The following is an 18,337-nucleotide window of genomic DNA, read 5'->3' on the forward strand; positions in this document are numbered from 1 at the left end:
GGCAATTGCCGGAATATGTATATGCCAAATATAAAAAAACATTTTTATATTATTTTATATTAATATTTTTTATTTTGTGAATAAAATTTAATTTTTTAAAATTAATATGATTAAATTAAAATATAAAAAATATTTGTAATTTTTCGTACGCGCGCAAACACTGAAAAATGATTTCGACGGAAAATATTTTTCTGAAAAATGACTTCCCTAAAACTATTTTACGACGAAAACCATTTTACACCGAAACAAACGGAGCATTAATAAATTATGATAGAGTTAGACTCATTTAACCAAATTCATAAGTTGATCAAACTTATCATCCACATAGCTTCCTTTGAATAGGGTTGTTCATCAGTGGATTGGCGCCTTATATAGGCCATGCGCCTCTGGGTTTCATGAGTGCTCTAGAGACCTATCCTAGTCTTATAGGAAGTGGCATCACCTCCACACTCACATAGGTGGCATCCATCAAGAGTGTGTGCAGAGTACAGCCCATCCCAACATGTAGGGACTATGGATCCATTAAGAGTTTTAAACTCATCCTTAATCCTTCTGCATCTCGTACTGTCTTACACCATAGGGATTGACTCATTACTATCTTCTCAACAAGATAATGGATAAATATAGAATGACAGTACCTCAACATGATCACTTGTGACTTCGTTTCCCATTAAACCTCATTCATGGGATCTCCAATCACAGAGGTTGGGTATCAATCACAATGTCATAATTTGGGTATAAGTCCTATCCTCCTCGATGTTTCATTCACCAACCTTTTTGCTAGTGGCTTAGTCAAAGGATCTACTAGATTCCTTTCTGACCTTACAAATTCCATGTAAATTATACCACTCTCAATGAGATGCCTTACAATATTGTGCCTTAATCGGATATGTCGACTTTTCCCATTATAGATCTTGCTCTTAGCTCAAGCTATGGCAGCTTGACAATCACAATGAATACAAGCAGGTGGAACTGGCTTAGCATATAAAGGCAAATCAATCAATAAGCTTCTTACCATTCAGCTTCAGTTTCAGCCTTCTCCAAGGCAACTAATTATGCCTCCATGGTTGATTTTGCTATGCAAGTCTGTTTTGAGGACTTCCAATAGATAGCCCCTCCTGTTAGAGTAAACACATAGCCACTGGTAGGCTTTCAGAAATCCAATTAGTATCACAATACCCTTATAATATAGCAGGAAAACCAGAATATGACAAACCAAGATTAATTGTGTCCTTTAAGTATCTCAATAATCTAGAAATAACATCCCAATGTTCAACACTAGGATTACGAGTATATCTACTCAATCTACCAACAACATATGCAATGTCAGGGCGTGTACAGTTTGTCAAAAACATTAAACTACCAATGATTTGTGCATATTTTACTTATGAGATACTATTGCCTCGATTCTTAACCAAATGTACCTTTGAATCATATGGTGTAGACATAGGTGAATGATCAAAGTGTTCAAATCTCTTAAGCATTTTTTCAACATAATGCGATAGCGATAGTATAATACAATCATTATTTCTAAGAATTTTAATTCCTAGAATGACATTAGCTTCACCCAAGTCTTTAATATCAAATTTAGTGCTAAGAAAAAATCTTTTGGTATCAAGCACAACCTCAGGGCTAGTTCCAAAAATTAGTAAATCATCAACATACAAACAAATAATGACTCCTTCATTATTAAAACATTTACTATAAATGCATTTATCCGCACCATTAATCAAAGAAGCATTAGACAACATCACTTTATCAAATTTTTCATGCCATTGTTTTGGTGCTTGCTTTAAGCCATACAAGGATTTCACTAATTTACAAACTTTGTGTTCTTGACCCGGGACCACATGTCCCTCAGGTTGTTTCATATAAATTTCTTCTTCTAAATCACCATTTAGAAAGGCAATTTAAACGTCCATTTTATGCACAACAAGTTTATAAATAGAAGCAATTGCAAACAATATTTTAATAGATGCAATCCTAGTAACCGGAGAATAAGTATCAAAATAATCAACATTTTGCTTTTGCTTGTAACCTTTAGCCACCAAACGTGCCTTATATTTATCTATTGTTCCATTCGGTTTAAGTTTCTTTTTAAACACCCACTTACAACCAATTGGTTTAGTTTTAGGGGGTAACTCAACAAGTTTCCAAGTATGATTAGACATAATTGAATATAATTCATTATTTATCGCATCTAACCAAAAAGGTGCATCGATAAATTTGATTGCTTCATCATAACAATTTGGGTCATCATCAACAATATAAACAATAAAATCATTACCGAAATTCTTTTCCTTTCTAGCTCGCTTGCTGCTTCTCAATTTTTGCACATCATCAACAATTTCATTAGAAGCAATAAAAAGGTTCATGCAATATTTTTTCCTTGTTTTTCAAAGGAAATACATGTTCAAAGAAAATAGCATTTTCCGATTCAATAATAATATTGCAATCTAAAACATTACTTTTAATAACAATAAATCTATAACATGAGCTATTGCAAGCATAACCAATAAAAACACAATCACAAGTTCTAGAACCAAGTTTTCTTTTTTTAGACTCAGGTAACATAACATTTGCCAAAGGTTATGGTATTCTAAATTAGGCTTACGACTTTCCCAAAGTTCGTAAGGAGTTTTACCGGTTTTCTTATGAGGTATTTTATTTTGGATGTAACAAGCGGAAAGAATTGCTTCTGTGACGACCCTTTTTTTTTTTTTTTTTTTTTTTTTTTTTTTTTTATACAAATCATTTGCTTAAACATTAATCTCTTAAAATGCAAATGGATCCTCACAGTGGCACGATGATGTGTCGCAAAGCCAACATATGGTACATACCCCATAATATGTATTTGGTGAATCAGAGTACAACATCTAACTACTATGCAACGGAAAAAAATAAACTTAACAGTGGAAATCACATCTTAAACATCTATCATTAATTAATAACAAGAGCCATTTACCATCTATGTGTTTAAGTCTTTCCTCAATATAAATACATAACAAAGTTGGCTTTATACAAAAACAAGTGACATAGGCGTCACAAGCTATAACAAAACCTATAAAACTGAGGACGCTCATGGTCCCGCAATTACGACCATCGCGGCGAGCTCCGGTCATAATATCTCAAATGCACGTCTACGACCCGAGTACCTGCAGCCAAGAGACAACTTCTATACGGTTGTGGGGGTTTGCCACATCCGTATAAGTGAAATGATGAGTTCACTGCCTCAGTACATAATACTGAGACCTCAGTGATATTAAACTAATTGAGTTTTCGTAAAGAACAAAACCAAGCTGAATGGAAGCTGGATTGTATTGAGTAAAGAGAAGGGCTCTTAGAGAGGCTCGATCTCTCAAGAAAGGTGAACAATCTAATTCAATTCTCAGTCTACCTAGCTCTCCTTCCTTCCTGGTTTAAATAGGCCAATCGGTTAGAATATATTCTAACCGATTGCCAGCTCTTCCCTCCACGTAAACGTTAACCAAACAAAATGAATACAAATAAAAAGATGCTTCTAGGCGCACCGTTACAGGGCTAAAGCAGTAATTTAACATAGATGAGGTGGACTTATTCTAGAAGCTCGGAGAAAATCCCCTCTGCTACCGAAATTCTTCTATTCTCTGGGCTATACCCTTCTGTTACCCGGATCCCCCTTGTCACTATGGGCTGGCGCTGTCCAAGGGCTTCTTCCAGCTATCCCCTCTAACATGCCCATAACAGAAAGGTGAGAGATTCCGTTCACGGGCAACAGAAACTTGGTAGGGATTGAAACAAAAAGATAAAATGTGATTGGCTGATTGCCAAAAAGAGGGTGTAGGTGAAGAAAACAAGATATAAGAAAAGAAAAGAAAAGAGAAGCAGTAATGGCAATATTCAGATTTATCCTGTTATTGTGGCGCAGTAGAATTTCAAGGATTCGAGGTTTGCAAGCCTGGGTATTTTCTCTGCAGCCAGGCGTTCGTTTTCGATACAGGCTTTGTTCATACCCTACCAGCTTCAGCTTCAGCTTCGTTTTTTTTGCCGTTGTATATGGTCTCCGGCATATATAGCCGTATGTGAAGACTGAAGAGTCTCTCTCTTTCCACGGGGGATTTGTCTGTCTAGACCAGGGTTTTTCTGTACAGATTTCGTTCCTGATCCTGCCGTGTATATGGTCCTCTGGTAATTCTCTAATCTCTGTGATTGGTAGTTCCATTCAAGATTTATAGTATATATAGCAGTACTCTGTGAAGAATCTCCGTTACTTTCTCTGACTTTGTCTGTCTAGATTAAGGTCTACTAAAAGGTGGGGTTTGACGAGCACGGCGCATGCGGCTCGCTCATGGAAACGATGCCCAGACTGCTTCTGGAAGACTGGAAGTCCGATGGTGGTCGACGGCGACCCCTACTGCCTCCCCCTCTTGGAAGTTGGAAGAGGAAGCTAGGGCACCCGCTTGGACCGTCCAAGACTCCAAAATTAATTGATTACGTAATACGTCATTATGTGTGCACCCAATTGGCAGAGGCCACGGAAAAGCGGTAAGGGCAAAACCGTAAACATCCATTCATTTTTTTTTCCTTCCCCTTAATAGTTAAAAAGATAGAAGAAAAAGAAAAAAATAAAAACAAAAACAAAAACAAAAACAAAAACAAAAACAAAGCTCTAGCCTCTAGGTCTACGCGTGAGGATCTCTTATAAGTTCCTTTTCTTATATTTTTCATCATCGTGATAGAGAATCCTAAGCGGCTACGCTTAAATACCTTCGTCAGCCTTCACGCGCCTCCTTCCCCTCCGGTCTGCCACCAGTCTTTCACTGGAACTTCCTCACCGTGCACCGCTTTTTGCTTAAACCAGATTTGATGTCAGATATATCATTTACTATAGCAGCCTGGTATCAGATCTATTATTGTCCTACGTTTTGTCCTTCTGCTTGAAACTAGAATTACTATTTTCTTTGCTCCCGAGAAAGAAATAATAATGTCACCGTGCACCGCTTTTTGCTTAAACCAGCGTGGAGCCTCACTCTAAATGTTTGCTGCAAGTATTTCCTGGTAATTGACGTGTCATATTTCTTATTGTCTTCATACAACTCGTTGTATTGTCGTTACTTTTCTGTTCATATTACTTAGCCGGACAAGGATTTTTAGCGTGGGATAGGATTCATTCTTGTTATTTTCCTCGATGTCGTTGTGGGAATAATTCGTTCCTCTGGCACTCACTCTTGAAGTTGTGTTGTTTGTGGGGTTTGAACATAGATCTTGCGAGCGACTTCTGGTTATAACCCCTGAATCTGATATATATTTGGTTCCTTTTGGAGCAGGTGGATCTCTGTTGCAGCTTTAAAAAACTCAACGCTCAAGCCTGCAGTGAATTCCAGCTGGTATTTGGATCCCTTCCTCTTTCTCTCTAAAGATATTCATTCAGAATTTTAATTTGCCATTGTTGGAGTTGCACGTTCATTACAGTTTCATACATCGAGTTATACATTTTATAGACTATCATTTTCCTTCAAATCTGATTCATTTAAACTTACACCGGGTCTTTCTCATGTAGTAATTAATATGATCAGTCTCCTTGGTTTTCAACTCATTCGCTTGTCCATTAGATCAAGGACTGGAGCTACTACAGCCAGGTGGACTGGTTTAAGATATATTTGTAGTGAGCCATGGATGGGGCGGGGTTTTAATCTGCTACTTGGGCCTCCAGAAGTCCCTCGTTCCACATTTACTGTGAATTCATATCCAGATGATACCCAAGATCTAGATGATATCCAAGATCCAGATGATACCAAAACCATCCGTGATATACTTAATGAATGGTTCCTGGACCAGCGCGCTCTTCGACAAAAAAATTTGTGCCTTACTTTTTGGAGAAGGTATATTTTTTTTAAGCATATCGAATATACTCCGACCAAGAAAGATACACCAGATGTTGTGCAAGGCTTTTTGGAGGATTCCTGGCATGGCTGTCCCCAAACCACTCTCAAACTCATTTGCCTCTTAAGGGGCACTGGTCGTTTTAGCAAAGAAAGCAGAGAGGATTTCTACACAGCAGCTATATGGCTCCACCGATACCACCCTGAAACATTAGCATACAACGTGGTGGCATTTTCCAAATTCGGGTGTTTAAAGGACTTGCTGGAAATTCTCCACCGGATTCTCAATGGGCCACAAGTTCGGCACAATCAAATTATGGAGAGGGATAGGGTTATGAAAGACAGACAGAGAAGATTTACGGCAAAGAGAATAATGCAAAGACACCTACTCCATGTATTGATGCTGAAGAAAATGAATTCTAAAGAAATACAGATAAGGATGAGAGAGCAAGAAAAGAGAATGAAGTCTAAAGTAATGCAGAAAATAAGGGTCATACATTTGAGAAATGAGAAAAGAATTATGATGTCAAAGAATGAGAAAAGAATTATGATGGCAAAGAAGGTCACTGAGAGTTACAACTACGATCCAAAATACCGTTTCTTACACGACCAGATTTCCAATCTTTTTGCAAAGCTACTTAAGGCCGACCTTGAGTACTTGATTTCTGGGCAGCTAACAAAAATCAGTTTGGCTTCAAAATGGTGCCCTTCTCTTGACTCATCTTATGATCATTCAACTTTACTTTGTGAGAGTGTTGCAAGGAAACTTTTTCCACGTGAATCTTGTCCTGAATACAGAGGGCTGGATGAGTCCCATTATATTTACAGAGTTCGAAATCGATTGCGGAAAGAAGTTTTGGTCCCACTTCGTAGAGCCCTAGAGTTGCCAGAAATTTACATGAGTGCGGAGCAGTGGAACTTGGTTCGATATGATCGGATTGCATCTAATGCCATGAGAACTTACAAGGGATTGTTTTATAAACATGATCGCGATGGGTTTTTGCAACACCTTCAGAATGTGCAGTGCCCTAAAATGCCAAAAACCACTACCAAAGAATTGCTCCCTGATGAGATATTAAGTCTCTTATTAGGTTGTGATAGTGGTCATGAAGTTGCTGACTTGCAATGGAAAAGAATGATAGATGCCTACTCGAGCAAAGGAAAGTTTGTAAACTGCATTTCTATCATTGATGCTTCCCTAGTTCATGGGGGATATAAATGTACGGAAAGATTCTGCCTCGCATTTGCATTGATGACATCTGAACTCTGTGCAAGCCCATGGAGGGGAAAGGTCTTGACATACTGTACTATTAATAATCATGAGTTTGTGAACATTGAAGGAGATGATCTTGGATCAAGGATAAGTTTTTTGAGATGTCTACCAATGTGTGATTACCCGGAGCTCATACGGTTGTTGGATAAAATTTTGGAAACTGCAAAAGATTTGAAGTTGAGTAAGGAGAATATGATTGAAAGAATTTTCGTGTTTGATCATTGTGTCCCTCATCGTTGTTTTATCGGTTGGCGGGAGAATTATGGGGAAATGCGTGAAAAGTATGAAAGGAATGGGTACGTGATGCCAAAGATTGTGTACTGGTATAATCACGCATGGGATGCATCGATAGAACCGTGTGAAGTCTCCGACGGTGGCATAACAGGAATAATAGCATCAGAAGCAAATTTTAGAAATTTCGTCGAGACCAACGGGACCTTGAGTCCAATGGCTGTGATGGAAATGAAGATATCCAGTGAAGATTACTTGAAACTTGTGGTGCGTGATTAGGTTTTATATTCTTCAAGTTTTTGCTATTTTCTCTGGTAAACTTTCACCTTAATTAAGGGTATGATTATGTTAGTGTGTAGTTAATAAGTATCGTTAATGGTTTAGTGTCACATAGCAAGGCTCACATGATGTAGGGTGCGTTTGGGATTGCGATTTCGTAGACAATAAGTGCGATTTTAAACCAAATCGCAGAACATAGATAGTTTGGGAACTGCGTTTTTAAAAATTGCGATTTGAAAACGCAGAAAATTTGCTTTTTCAAATCGCAGATAAGATGGTGCTTTTTTGAAAACGCAGAATTTTAAAGGTAAATTCGCGATTTTAAAGGCTAAACTGCGATTTTGTCAAACGCTTAATTGCGTTTTTAAAAATCACTTTTTTCAAATCGCACATTTTAAAATCGTTATTTTAAATCGCACTTTTTGAAATCGCAAACCCAAACGGACCCGTAGTGTGAAGTGCTCCTTGTAGGTTTCAGATTTGAGGTTTTTTTTTCCTTGTGGGTATAGTGGGTTTCTCTGGGTGAGTTGTTTTGATTGTTCGTGTGCATGCTTCCTATGTATTTAGGAGTGCCTTATACCTGTTTTTTAAATAAAATTTTGTATCTTATAAAAAAAATTCCTATTAGATGTGTGATAGATATTAAATTTTGATCCAATAATGATATTAAAAGCCATATTAGTTTTGAAGGGATACAAGGAAGACACGAGAAGAACATTTAGCATTACTCATGGTTTATACCCTAAATAAAAATGATACACTTTGTTAATTTTTTTTATTTTTTTTATTTTTTCTCTTAAACTAAAAACATTAACGAACAACCTAAAATATAGGAAACTCAAAATTATTTTCACCTTATGTTACATTAGAACTAGAAGACTATTTCAAAAGTAATAAATAAATAAACACCTTATTAATCGGAACCGGAGCCATAGAATGACTTCGTAATTTAGACTTTGACATCTTATTTTAACATCGTCACTGGGTGCTCCCGAATGCTGAATAATGCACTTAGATCACACTTTCCAACGTTTGCTGAGAAAGAAAATAAAACATGTTGAATTGTTGCCCAAAGAAAAGGCAACAAAGTTTGATTAGTATAGTTTTTTGTTTTCTTGATGCCAAGCTATGGAATTTTCTAGACAACCAAACAGCAAGTATAGCAAGTATGGTGCTGATTGTCACAACAGCCTCTGATGTGATCGATCACACTCGATTTACTCTGACTGGACGAATCCTTGATGGTCTTGTCGATTACATGTCGAGGCCAGATGACAACTTGTTCGACTCAAGGGATGGCCACTGGTCCGGTTCTACAGCCAAAAAGAAAAAACGTTAGAACCTTAATCACAAAAAGAAAAAAGAAAAAACGTCTAGACGTTAAAACGTCAAAACCTTAATTCCCAACGAGAAAGATCCCTTGGTTCTGATTTATAAGTGCATAAATTTCTTTGATGGTATTTGATTTTGTGGTTGCATTACATAAGTTGTGCAAGCAGCAGCTAGTGTTTATGAGCTTTACCTAATAGCATCTCCAGCAGAGCAGAATGGGTAAATGACTAATAATAGTCAAATTATTTTTGTGTCAAGCAAAATAACTACTTAAAAAAAATTTCTTGTAGCTATGTAGTTGCATTACAAAAAGGTACGTTTTGAAGCGATAGTAAAGTTTAAGTTATCCCTAATATAACCATGATGAGGGCAGAATGGTTGTGCCTCCTAAAAAACTATAAATTAACATACGATGTAGTAATGTAAAGAGGCCTCTCTGGGCCTACATGCTTTTCAAGTTCTGTCATTTGGATAGCAAAAAGTGGGGGGTTGCACGTGTTGGTCAAAAGATCCCCTGTGGTTATTGCTGAAATACATGTGCAGATTGAAGTATTGATATTTAGCAAACGAAAATAGTAAAAAAAGTAACCCAAAAATGACAATTACGGGAGATTTAACATTTATTCACTGACCCAAAACGACAAAAGTTTTTTTTTTTTAAAAAAAAAAATTACTAAAAACGACGCAAGTTTACCTAGCTAAACAGCGTGAGATTGTGTGACACCCTTGTGCTAACGGATCCGGATCCTCTCCATTTCGTTTGAAATGGACAGGAGCCGGTTGATGGTCAAGATTGTCTTAAAAAGATCTAAGGTTATAAATTTGCCACGTCATTAAAAAGCTAGTAAACGGCATCTAACCGAAAACGTTCAACATTATCATCTAATTCCCTACTCTTCCATCCCCATGTTTGCTAGAAAATTTGATCCCCAAGAGGATGGGTGTTTAAGACGGGAAAGGTGCTCGAACAAGGAATCGGCGTGGCAGAGATCGACGTCCCTGGCATTGTCGAGGACCTTGATGGCCATGTCTTCGGGGAGGATGGCTCTGTAGACGGGCCCACACCTGTCCTCTGCGAGCTGGGACTCCTTGCAAATTATAATACTTGCAAATTATAATACTCGCAAGTGCACGAATCGTTTGCAATATAGCGTTTTGCAAGTGCAAGGTCGATCCCACAGGGAATTGTGTTGCAAAAATTAATCTCTATTCAAACTAATTTTATTTTAACCTAGTTTCAAATTTAGTGATTTTTAACAAAAGAAAACGTAAATAAAAAATAATGAAAATAAAGGGGTCTAGGGTTTTGGAATCCACACTCACCAAATCACAACAACATAGTCTCATGCTCATCACACATATTTCGAATTCTCTCATACAAATCTTAGATATGCTCTACTTTGCTTCAAAAGTTGTTTAAATCATTTGATGAATCCATACTTGCACAAATCACAAAAGATATCTACTTTTGACTAAATCATCAAATGTATCCATGGAATGAAACACAACGAATATCCAACATTTTGATAAATGAAAACCCAAGCCATCAATTTAATGAAACTATATCAAATCATCACTTGTATCCGGAAATTACAAGAAATATCCAACAATAATCTCAATAATTGAAATAGAACAATGAGAAATCAAAACTCATAAACTCAAATAGCATAAACAAGCATGGAAACTCAGTTTCTCTTCAATGATGAGGTTTCATTCTTAACCCTAGATAAAATTTCAGCTACACATAACTAAAGAAAGCATAAATAAACAACAATAATGCATTAAAAATCAAAGAAATTTACAAAGAATTGAAGTTCTAGGTCAAAATCAACCCAAAAGCTCTAAACTACAGTGAGAACGGCGCCTAGGGCGCTCCCAAGCGGCCTCCTCTTCTAAAAATGAGAAAAGAATGATATTTATAGAGTTAGCTAGGGTTTCTGAAATTCCAGCTCCGCATAAATTCGATCGATCGACTTCGGGCAATTTTCGATCGATCGACTTCCCAGCAATTCTGAATTTCCAGCTTTTAATGTCCTGCAAAAACGCAAAAACACCAAAACTAACCAAAACATCAGAAAATAACAAAGTTAAAGGTTTAACTAATGTAAATTAAGGGGTCCAAATATACACTTTTTGGCACTCATCAAATACCCTCAAACTTATATTTTGCTAGTCCCTTAGCAAAACAAAATGAAAAACAAAATCAAAGCACGAAACATAAGTCATCTTTCGTGGGAGACACGATTGCATTTAGCGTATGCAACAAGCCTTTTAAACCCCTAGGACTCCTTAGTGGACGAGTGAAATCTCGTGAGGGTTTGTCAGAAATGATACCCACAAACATTAAAACACTATGTTGTCAATAAGAAATAATTTTTACGCAAACTATGGCTCATACGTCATTGGCATGCTTAAAAAGACAAACCCCATCGTCAACATCAATAGGGGATCCAACATCAAATCACTCATAAATGGACAATTAAGACATCACATTTTCTCAAAAGTGTAGAGTGAAATTAATATGCAATCATGAGGTTTCATTTTAATCTCAAGATAAGTACCTCAAAAATCATTGGACTCCCTATCAAATGAAACAACCAATGCAAGATTTGCAAATTATTTTATTTATATATATATTTTTTTGTTTTTTGTTTTTTGTTTTTTGTTTTTTTGTGTAGGCTATGCAATGCTCGACTCCCTTAAGCTTTCTAATTGACTCATGTAACGAGTGTTGGGCCAGTGACTCCCAAACCAGATGGTCTAAGGGCACTAGATATAGAAACATCCATAAGGGCTTAATTACTCAAGTCAAAAAGGCTACGAAGCCAAACTGGCCAAACAATTAACCAAATTGAGATTCTCACCTTTTGACACGAACACTGATGTTTAGTGAGGCAAGAGGCCCAGTTACTCAGTGAAAAACTCAAAATAATCTTATTTTATTTCTTTTTCTCTCTTTTTTTTTATTTTATATATATATATATCTTGCAAGCCAAGGTTATTTATAAATAGGTTATCCAACAACTCTCAAAATACACAATTAAACACAAATTCATACCCCAAAAATTACATGCTAATGTGCTCGTAATAATTCAACTCGAAATAAGTGAAGTCTCTCTAGCCCAAAAATAAGTCAAAAGACTCAGATTCTTAATAACATGATGTGTTTAAAACTTGAAGCAAGCCAATGAAATGCAAACCACAGCTACGGCTTAACTCAAACATGACAACAATTTTTTTTTTATTTTTATTTATTTTTGTCTTTTTTTAGAACAAAAAGACAACTAAAAATAACTAAACAAACAGAAACAAATAAATAAACAAACAAATAGACAAGTGTTTTTCCATACCCCCAAACTTGAATTACACACTGTCCTCAATGTATAATGTAGAAATACATTACCAGAAGTAAGGAAAAATCAAGGTGTGAAAAAGGTCAAGGCGTCCCCCAAACTTAAACACCAAAACACCTGTCAACAAAAACTAACAACAATATTTTCTCGTAGAAACAAACATCAAAAGGTTAATTGATGCCAGAAACAAAAATAAAATAACAAGAAATTAAATGAAAAATGAAAGAAATTAAATGTACAGAAAGTAAAAAGGGAAAAGAAAATTTACGGCGCCTTCCCCGATCATGTGAATGTCCAACCAATCCCTTCCACCCTTTCCTCTTGAAAATTTGGTATCCCCCTGATGGAATGTTTCGCCATTTTATGTAGCCAACTTGCTTGCTTCGAAGGATCTTCTTAGGACGATGGTGCCTAGATTTGCGCGGTTGTGTGCATAGATCCTTGACAGTTTTGGCATAAGATGACTCTTTGAGACATTTAAAAATTGAAGCTTGGGGCTCATGAAATGCTCAAGAGGGATGGTGATGAAGGAATGAGCTTCAGTACTCATTTCCTTGTCGTTGGACGTATTTGAATTTGGTGGGGGTGTTGTGTGCTCCAGGTGCTCCTCCTTTTCTTTCTCCTCATTGCTATCCACAATTTCCTCATTCTCAAACATGGTGATGGTAGGGACATGCTCATGACAAGAATGGCTAGCATCATCCTCATCAATCATGTAGTGCCCTTCAGCCATCAACTGACTCTGAAACTCTTCTTCCTCTATTCTGGTGACTCCAGCAACCAGATATTCGAGCTGTCCTCCTATTCTGGCAATTGCTTGAGTGTTCCATAGTAGCACTCTTCACATCACTAATAGCTTGGCCTGTGAGTTCCATGAAGACCTTGAGAGTGTCTTCCAAAGTGGACTGTGAAGGAAAAGCTAGATAATTGTAGGATGAAGGATGGGAAGACTGGTTGTCGAACTGCGGATAATCAGGATGGTGCAGTTCTTGAAATTGGGGAGCACAATTTCCCATGGCTTGAGCTTGCCACGAGAAATTAGGATGGTCGCTCCAGTCCGGGTTGTAAAAATTGGAATTTGAATCAAATCCCGGGCTGGAGAAATTGGTGTTCATTTGCTCACAAGTAAGATTGCAGAATTGTCCCCAAGATGGACAATTACTAGCACTATGATAAGGATCAGAGTAATATGAACATGGTTCATGTGGGTAGAAATTGTGAGGGTAGTTGGTTGGAGCGGGTGTCCTACCACTAGGCGAAGCATGTTGTGCATAAGAATCACTATAATTATCAAAATAAAAAATTCATGCTTCACTTGCACCCTATAGCATGCAAATATCCCACAAAAGAAATAAACAATTTTTTTTTTTTGAAAATTAAAATAAGCTAACAAAGAAAAACTAAGGTACACAGAAACAAAATATTAACAAAATAAACTAAAAACAAACTGATTTTTTATCTTTTATTTTTTACTTAGCTGCTTCCGGTTTCCTGCTGCCTTCAGACATTCGCTCGATCGAAATTAAGTTCGATCGATCGATCTATTTTCAATCGATCAACTTTCGGTTAGATCGATTGATTTTACAGGGCACTCAAAAAGTGCAGCAGTTGTAGAAACAGAACCGGAAACACAAACAATTTTCTATATATATTTTTTTTTGTTAGAACATAAAACAGAAACAAAACATCAAATTTACAAAACAAAAATCTAACTAAATTAGTAGAAAAATAAAATTAATTCAAACAAAAATCAATTCCCACAAACTAACCAATTCCCCGGCAACGGCGCCAAAAACTTGTTGTGCAAATTATAATACTCGCAAGTGCACGAATCGTTTGCAATATAGTGTTTTGCAAGTGCGAGGTCGATCCCACAGGGAATTGTGTTACAAAAATTAATCTCTATTCAAACTAATCATATTTTAACCTAATTCCAAATTTAGTGATTTTTAACAAAAGAAAACATAAACAAAAATAATGAAAATAAAGGGGTCTAGGGTTTTGGAATCCACACCCACCAAATCACAACAACATAGTCTCATGCTCATCACACATATTTCGAATTCTCTCATATAAATCTTAGGTATGCTCTACTTTGCTTCAAAAGTTGTTTAAATCATTCGATGAATCCATACTTGCACAAATCACAAAAGATATCTACTTTTGACTAAATCATCAAATGTATCCATGGAATGAAACACAACGAATATCCAACATTTTGATAAATGAAAACCCAAGCCATCAATTTAATGAAACTATATCAAATCATCACTTGTATTCGGAAATCACAAGAGATATCCAACAATAATCTCAATAATTGAAGTAAAACAATGAGAAATCAAAACTCATAAACTCAAATAGCATAAACAAGCATGGAAACTCAGTTTTTCTTCAATGGTGAGGTTTCATCCTTAACCCTAAACGAAATTTTAGCTACACGTAACTAAAGAAAACATAAATAAACAACAAAAATGCATTAAAAATCAAAGAAACTTACAAAGAATTGAAGTTCTAGGTCAAAATCAACCCAAAAGCCCTAAACTACAGTGAGAACGGGGCCTAAGGCGCTCCCAAGCGGCCTCCTCTTCTAAAAATGAGAAAAGAATGGTATTTATAGAGTTAGTTAGGGTTTTTGAAATTTCAGCTCCGCATAAATTCGATCAATCGATTTTATAATCGATCGATCGACTTCGGGCAATTTTTGATCGATCGACTTGAGATTAGATCGATCGATCGACTTCCCAGCAATTCTGAATTTCCAGCTTTTTATGTATTTTCACTTGAAAATTACCATTTTTCTCTTAATGTCCTGCAAAAACGCAAAAACACCAAAACATCATAAAATAACAAAGCTAAATGTTTAACTAATGTAAATTAAGGGGTCAAAATATACACTTTTTGGCACTCATCAGTATTCACAAACTTATCGCTCAAATCTATGTTGATGACATCATTTTTGGAGCTACCTTAGATTCTCTTGCCCATGAGTTCTCTGAAGAAATGAAGCAGGAATTTGAGATGAGCATGATTGGTGAGCTGAACTACTTTCTTGGCCTTCAAGTCAAGCAAACTACTGAAGGCATTTTCATCTCTCAGACAAAATATGCTAAAGATTTGGTCAATCGGTTTGGTTTGGATGGGAAGAGTCGTGCCCGTACTCCCATGAGCACGAGTGTCAAGATTATTAGTGATTTTGCAGGCAAATCAGTTGATCCATCCCTTTACAGGAGTATGATAGGGAGCCTCCTGTATCTCACAGCCAGGCGACCAGACATTGCTTTCAGTGTAGGAATGTGTGCTCATTTTCAGGCAAATCCTAAGGAATCTCACCTCACTGCAGTAAAGCGTATCATCAGGTATGTAAATGATACCCTTTCTTATGGCATTTGGTATTCTAGAGAAACAAATCTTGTTGTTGCAGGATACTCTGATGCAGATTGGGTTGGAAATGCTGATGATAGAAAGAGCACCTCGGGAGGATGTTTCTATGTAGGGAACAATCTTGTAGCATGGATGAGCAAGAAACAAGCCTTCATATCTCTCTCCACTGCTGAGGTTGAGTATATTGCTGCGGGTAGCTGTTGTACCCAATTACTGTGGATGAAGACACTGCTGGGGGACTACAGATTTTCTCAAGATACTATGATTATCAACTGTGATAATACTAGTGCCATCAATATCTCCAAGAATACCATCCAGCACTCTCGGACCAAGCACATTGACATCAGACATCACTTCTTACGTGATCTTGTGAATTCCAAGGTAGTCTCTCTCTCATTCATCCCCACTTAAAACCAATTAGCTAACATTCTTACCAAACCTCTAGATGGTATTAGGTTTGAGTCCTTTCGGAAAGCCATTGGTGTTTGTGTCATATCCTAGACATATTGTTCCATGCTAGGATAAGATTCTTGTCTTTTGATAGCATGATGTTGTAAAAAAAATAATAATAATAAAATAAAATAAAATAAAATTGGGAGTGGTGTAGCAGGGTAGTTATTCGCAAGGTATGCTAGCTTTCTCATGTATTCTTTCTGATTTACTAGTTCATTGCACTTTGATGTATTATGCTTACATATGGCTGAGAACATAAGTCTGACATCTACAAAGTTTTTCCTGCTAATTATTCTGGTTGATAGTTGCTTGTCTCATGTGATGACTTCGTACACTTTCCTAGACTCTCCCAAGGTGCGTACTTTTCCTTCTCTGACTTTTTGCTCCTAGAAATTCTGGAAAAAGAGAAGAGGTTTTTGATAAAATAGTTAAATTGATCACAGGCTAGTTGAACCTAGAACCTAAAAACTCTGGCACTCCCTACAGTTTGCAGCACCATAAGAATCAAGCAGTACAACATATGAATTATGTGCTTTTAATTCTATAATCACTGCTTATGTGCTAAAATTTGCCTTGACCTCTATGCACAAGTAAAATTTCCCTTGTCCTTCATGGTACAAGTAAAACAAGTAAGTGTTGTATTCAGGGGGAGTGTATCAGATGAGGGTGGCTAGGCCCTAGTAAGTTATAATGTTTGACTTTTGACTAATCTGTCACTAATTTTCTCTCTCACCAAGAAAATCTGGTTGCTTCTGGTCATATTTGTAAAATCAAACATTGTGGGAAAAGAGTCTTCACACACGCACACGCATTGCATGGGTTGAGCAAGTTATTTTCAATATTATGTCTACAGGGTAACTTTGTATATGATATACTAGTCTATCAACTCTATGTTTGCATAATTCTGACTTGCTCCTTGACTGATTTTTCAGACGGATATACATGCGTGAGCTACTATTTTTGTGAAGAACCTAATCTTGTTGCTTTCTCTCTTTTTAGCTCTTTTCTCAGTCCTTGCTTGTGTAATCTTTGGACTTATATTACTCTGTTTCCCGGGTCCTTCTGAGACCGTTAGGAGGAGTAATTTTTATTACAGTTGATTTTATTACTCTGTTTTACCCTTTGTCCCTTTGTGACAAAAATGGGGAGTAATTTTTATTTTTGGATTGGGAATGTATTTCCAAACCGGTCAAGTGATTTTTGTCACAGAATGGCCAAAGGGGGAGTTTGTTAGTATTTTGGCCTCATTCTGTCTGGACAAAATCACTTGTGTGCAAAGATGCTGTAAACATGGATTCCACTTATCAGAGCATTTTCAGAAGATTTTGCACTGCGAAAAAGATTGAAGAATTCAAGTTCCCTGTCAGCCGTCCGGACGATCGAGCCATCCCGTCCGGACGCCCATATGTCCACTGTTCCATCCGTTCAGATGACGTGCCATACCGTCCAGACGCCAGACAGACCAGCATCATCCGTCCGGACGACGTGTTCTTTCCGTCCGGACCCTCTATTATATCGAGAAGCTTCTGCCAGCTTGCATCCGTCCGGACGTCTCAGCAGCCCGTCCGGACGCCTCTCAGTGATTGATCAGCTTCAGATTCTTTCCAAGTTCAGAATAAGGAAAGATTGATACACCCGTCCGGACGCGCTCATATATAAGGCAAGAATCGCAATTCAAATACCACCGTCCGGACATCAGTCAGCCTTAGTCCGGAAGTGCAACTAATATGGAAATTGTTGATTCGTCTTCAACCGACCGGACGCCTGTCTCTCATGGTCCGGACGCGCGCATATCAGATATGGAAATTGCATGTAGAAGAATTACCGTCCGGTCGCTCATCCCCCATGGTCCGGACGCGCGAAGCCTTATATGGAAATTACTTGCAGCGGATGTGCGACAGTCCGGACGTCAGTGTCTCACCGTTCGGACGCGACTCTTAAACAGGAAAAATTTTCAGCGAAATTTTTGAAAAATCCTGTCGCACAGTTGTCCGTCCGGACGGCTCAGGGTCACCGTCCGGACTGCGTCCGTACATATCACTGCAGTTGCCCATTCTGCACCTCAGCCTATAAATAGAGGCCCCTGGGCATTGAGAACTGCAAGAATTCAGTATTGAATTCCACAACTGCTCAGAGACGTTATTTTTCCTCTGAAGCCATTACAAGTGTGTTGT

The 18,337-nt window shown here is 37.4% G+C and overlaps 1 protein-coding gene across 3 annotated transcripts; it reads left to right on the forward strand.

Moving 5' to 3' along the window:
• Positions 1-3,504: 3,504 nt before the first annotated feature.
• LOC133864561 (uncharacterized) lies at positions 3,505-7,748 on the forward strand. Of its 3 annotated transcripts, XM_062300947.1 has the most exons (4): positions 3,505-4,167; positions 4,274-4,524; positions 5,307-5,366; positions 5,540-7,748. In XM_062300947.1, the coding sequence occupies exon 4, from the start codon at positions 5,548-5,550 to the stop codon at positions 7,642-7,644; it is 2,097 nt and encodes a 698-aa protein (XP_062156931.1). In that variant the 5' UTR covers positions 3,505-4,167; positions 4,274-4,524; positions 5,307-5,366; positions 5,540-5,547; the 3' UTR covers positions 7,645-7,748. The 3 variants fall into 3 exon arrangements, with proteins under 3 accessions (XP_062156931.1, XP_062156922.1, XP_062156938.1); XM_062300938.1 differs by lacking the exons at positions 3,505-4,167; positions 4,274-4,524 and adding an exon at positions 4,652-5,037; XM_062300954.1 differs by lacking the exons at positions 3,505-4,167; positions 4,274-4,524 and adding an exon at positions 4,652-5,037 and having other exon boundaries at positions 5,592-7,748.
• Positions 7,749-18,337: the final 10,589 nt, after the last annotated feature.

This window comes from Alnus glutinosa, chromosome 1 (genome assembly GCF_958979055.1).
Source record: "Alnus glutinosa chromosome 1, dhAlnGlut1.1, whole genome shotgun sequence".
Classification (NCBI taxonomy): domain Eukaryota; kingdom Viridiplantae; phylum Streptophyta; class Magnoliopsida; order Fagales; family Betulaceae; genus Alnus; species Alnus glutinosa.

What these genes read in the sequence shown, in the direction of transcription:
- LOC133864561 (XM_062300947.1), top strand. Translation starts at nt 5,548, where the DNA reads ATGATCAGTCTCCTTGGTTTTCAACTCATTCGCTTGTCCATTAGATCA.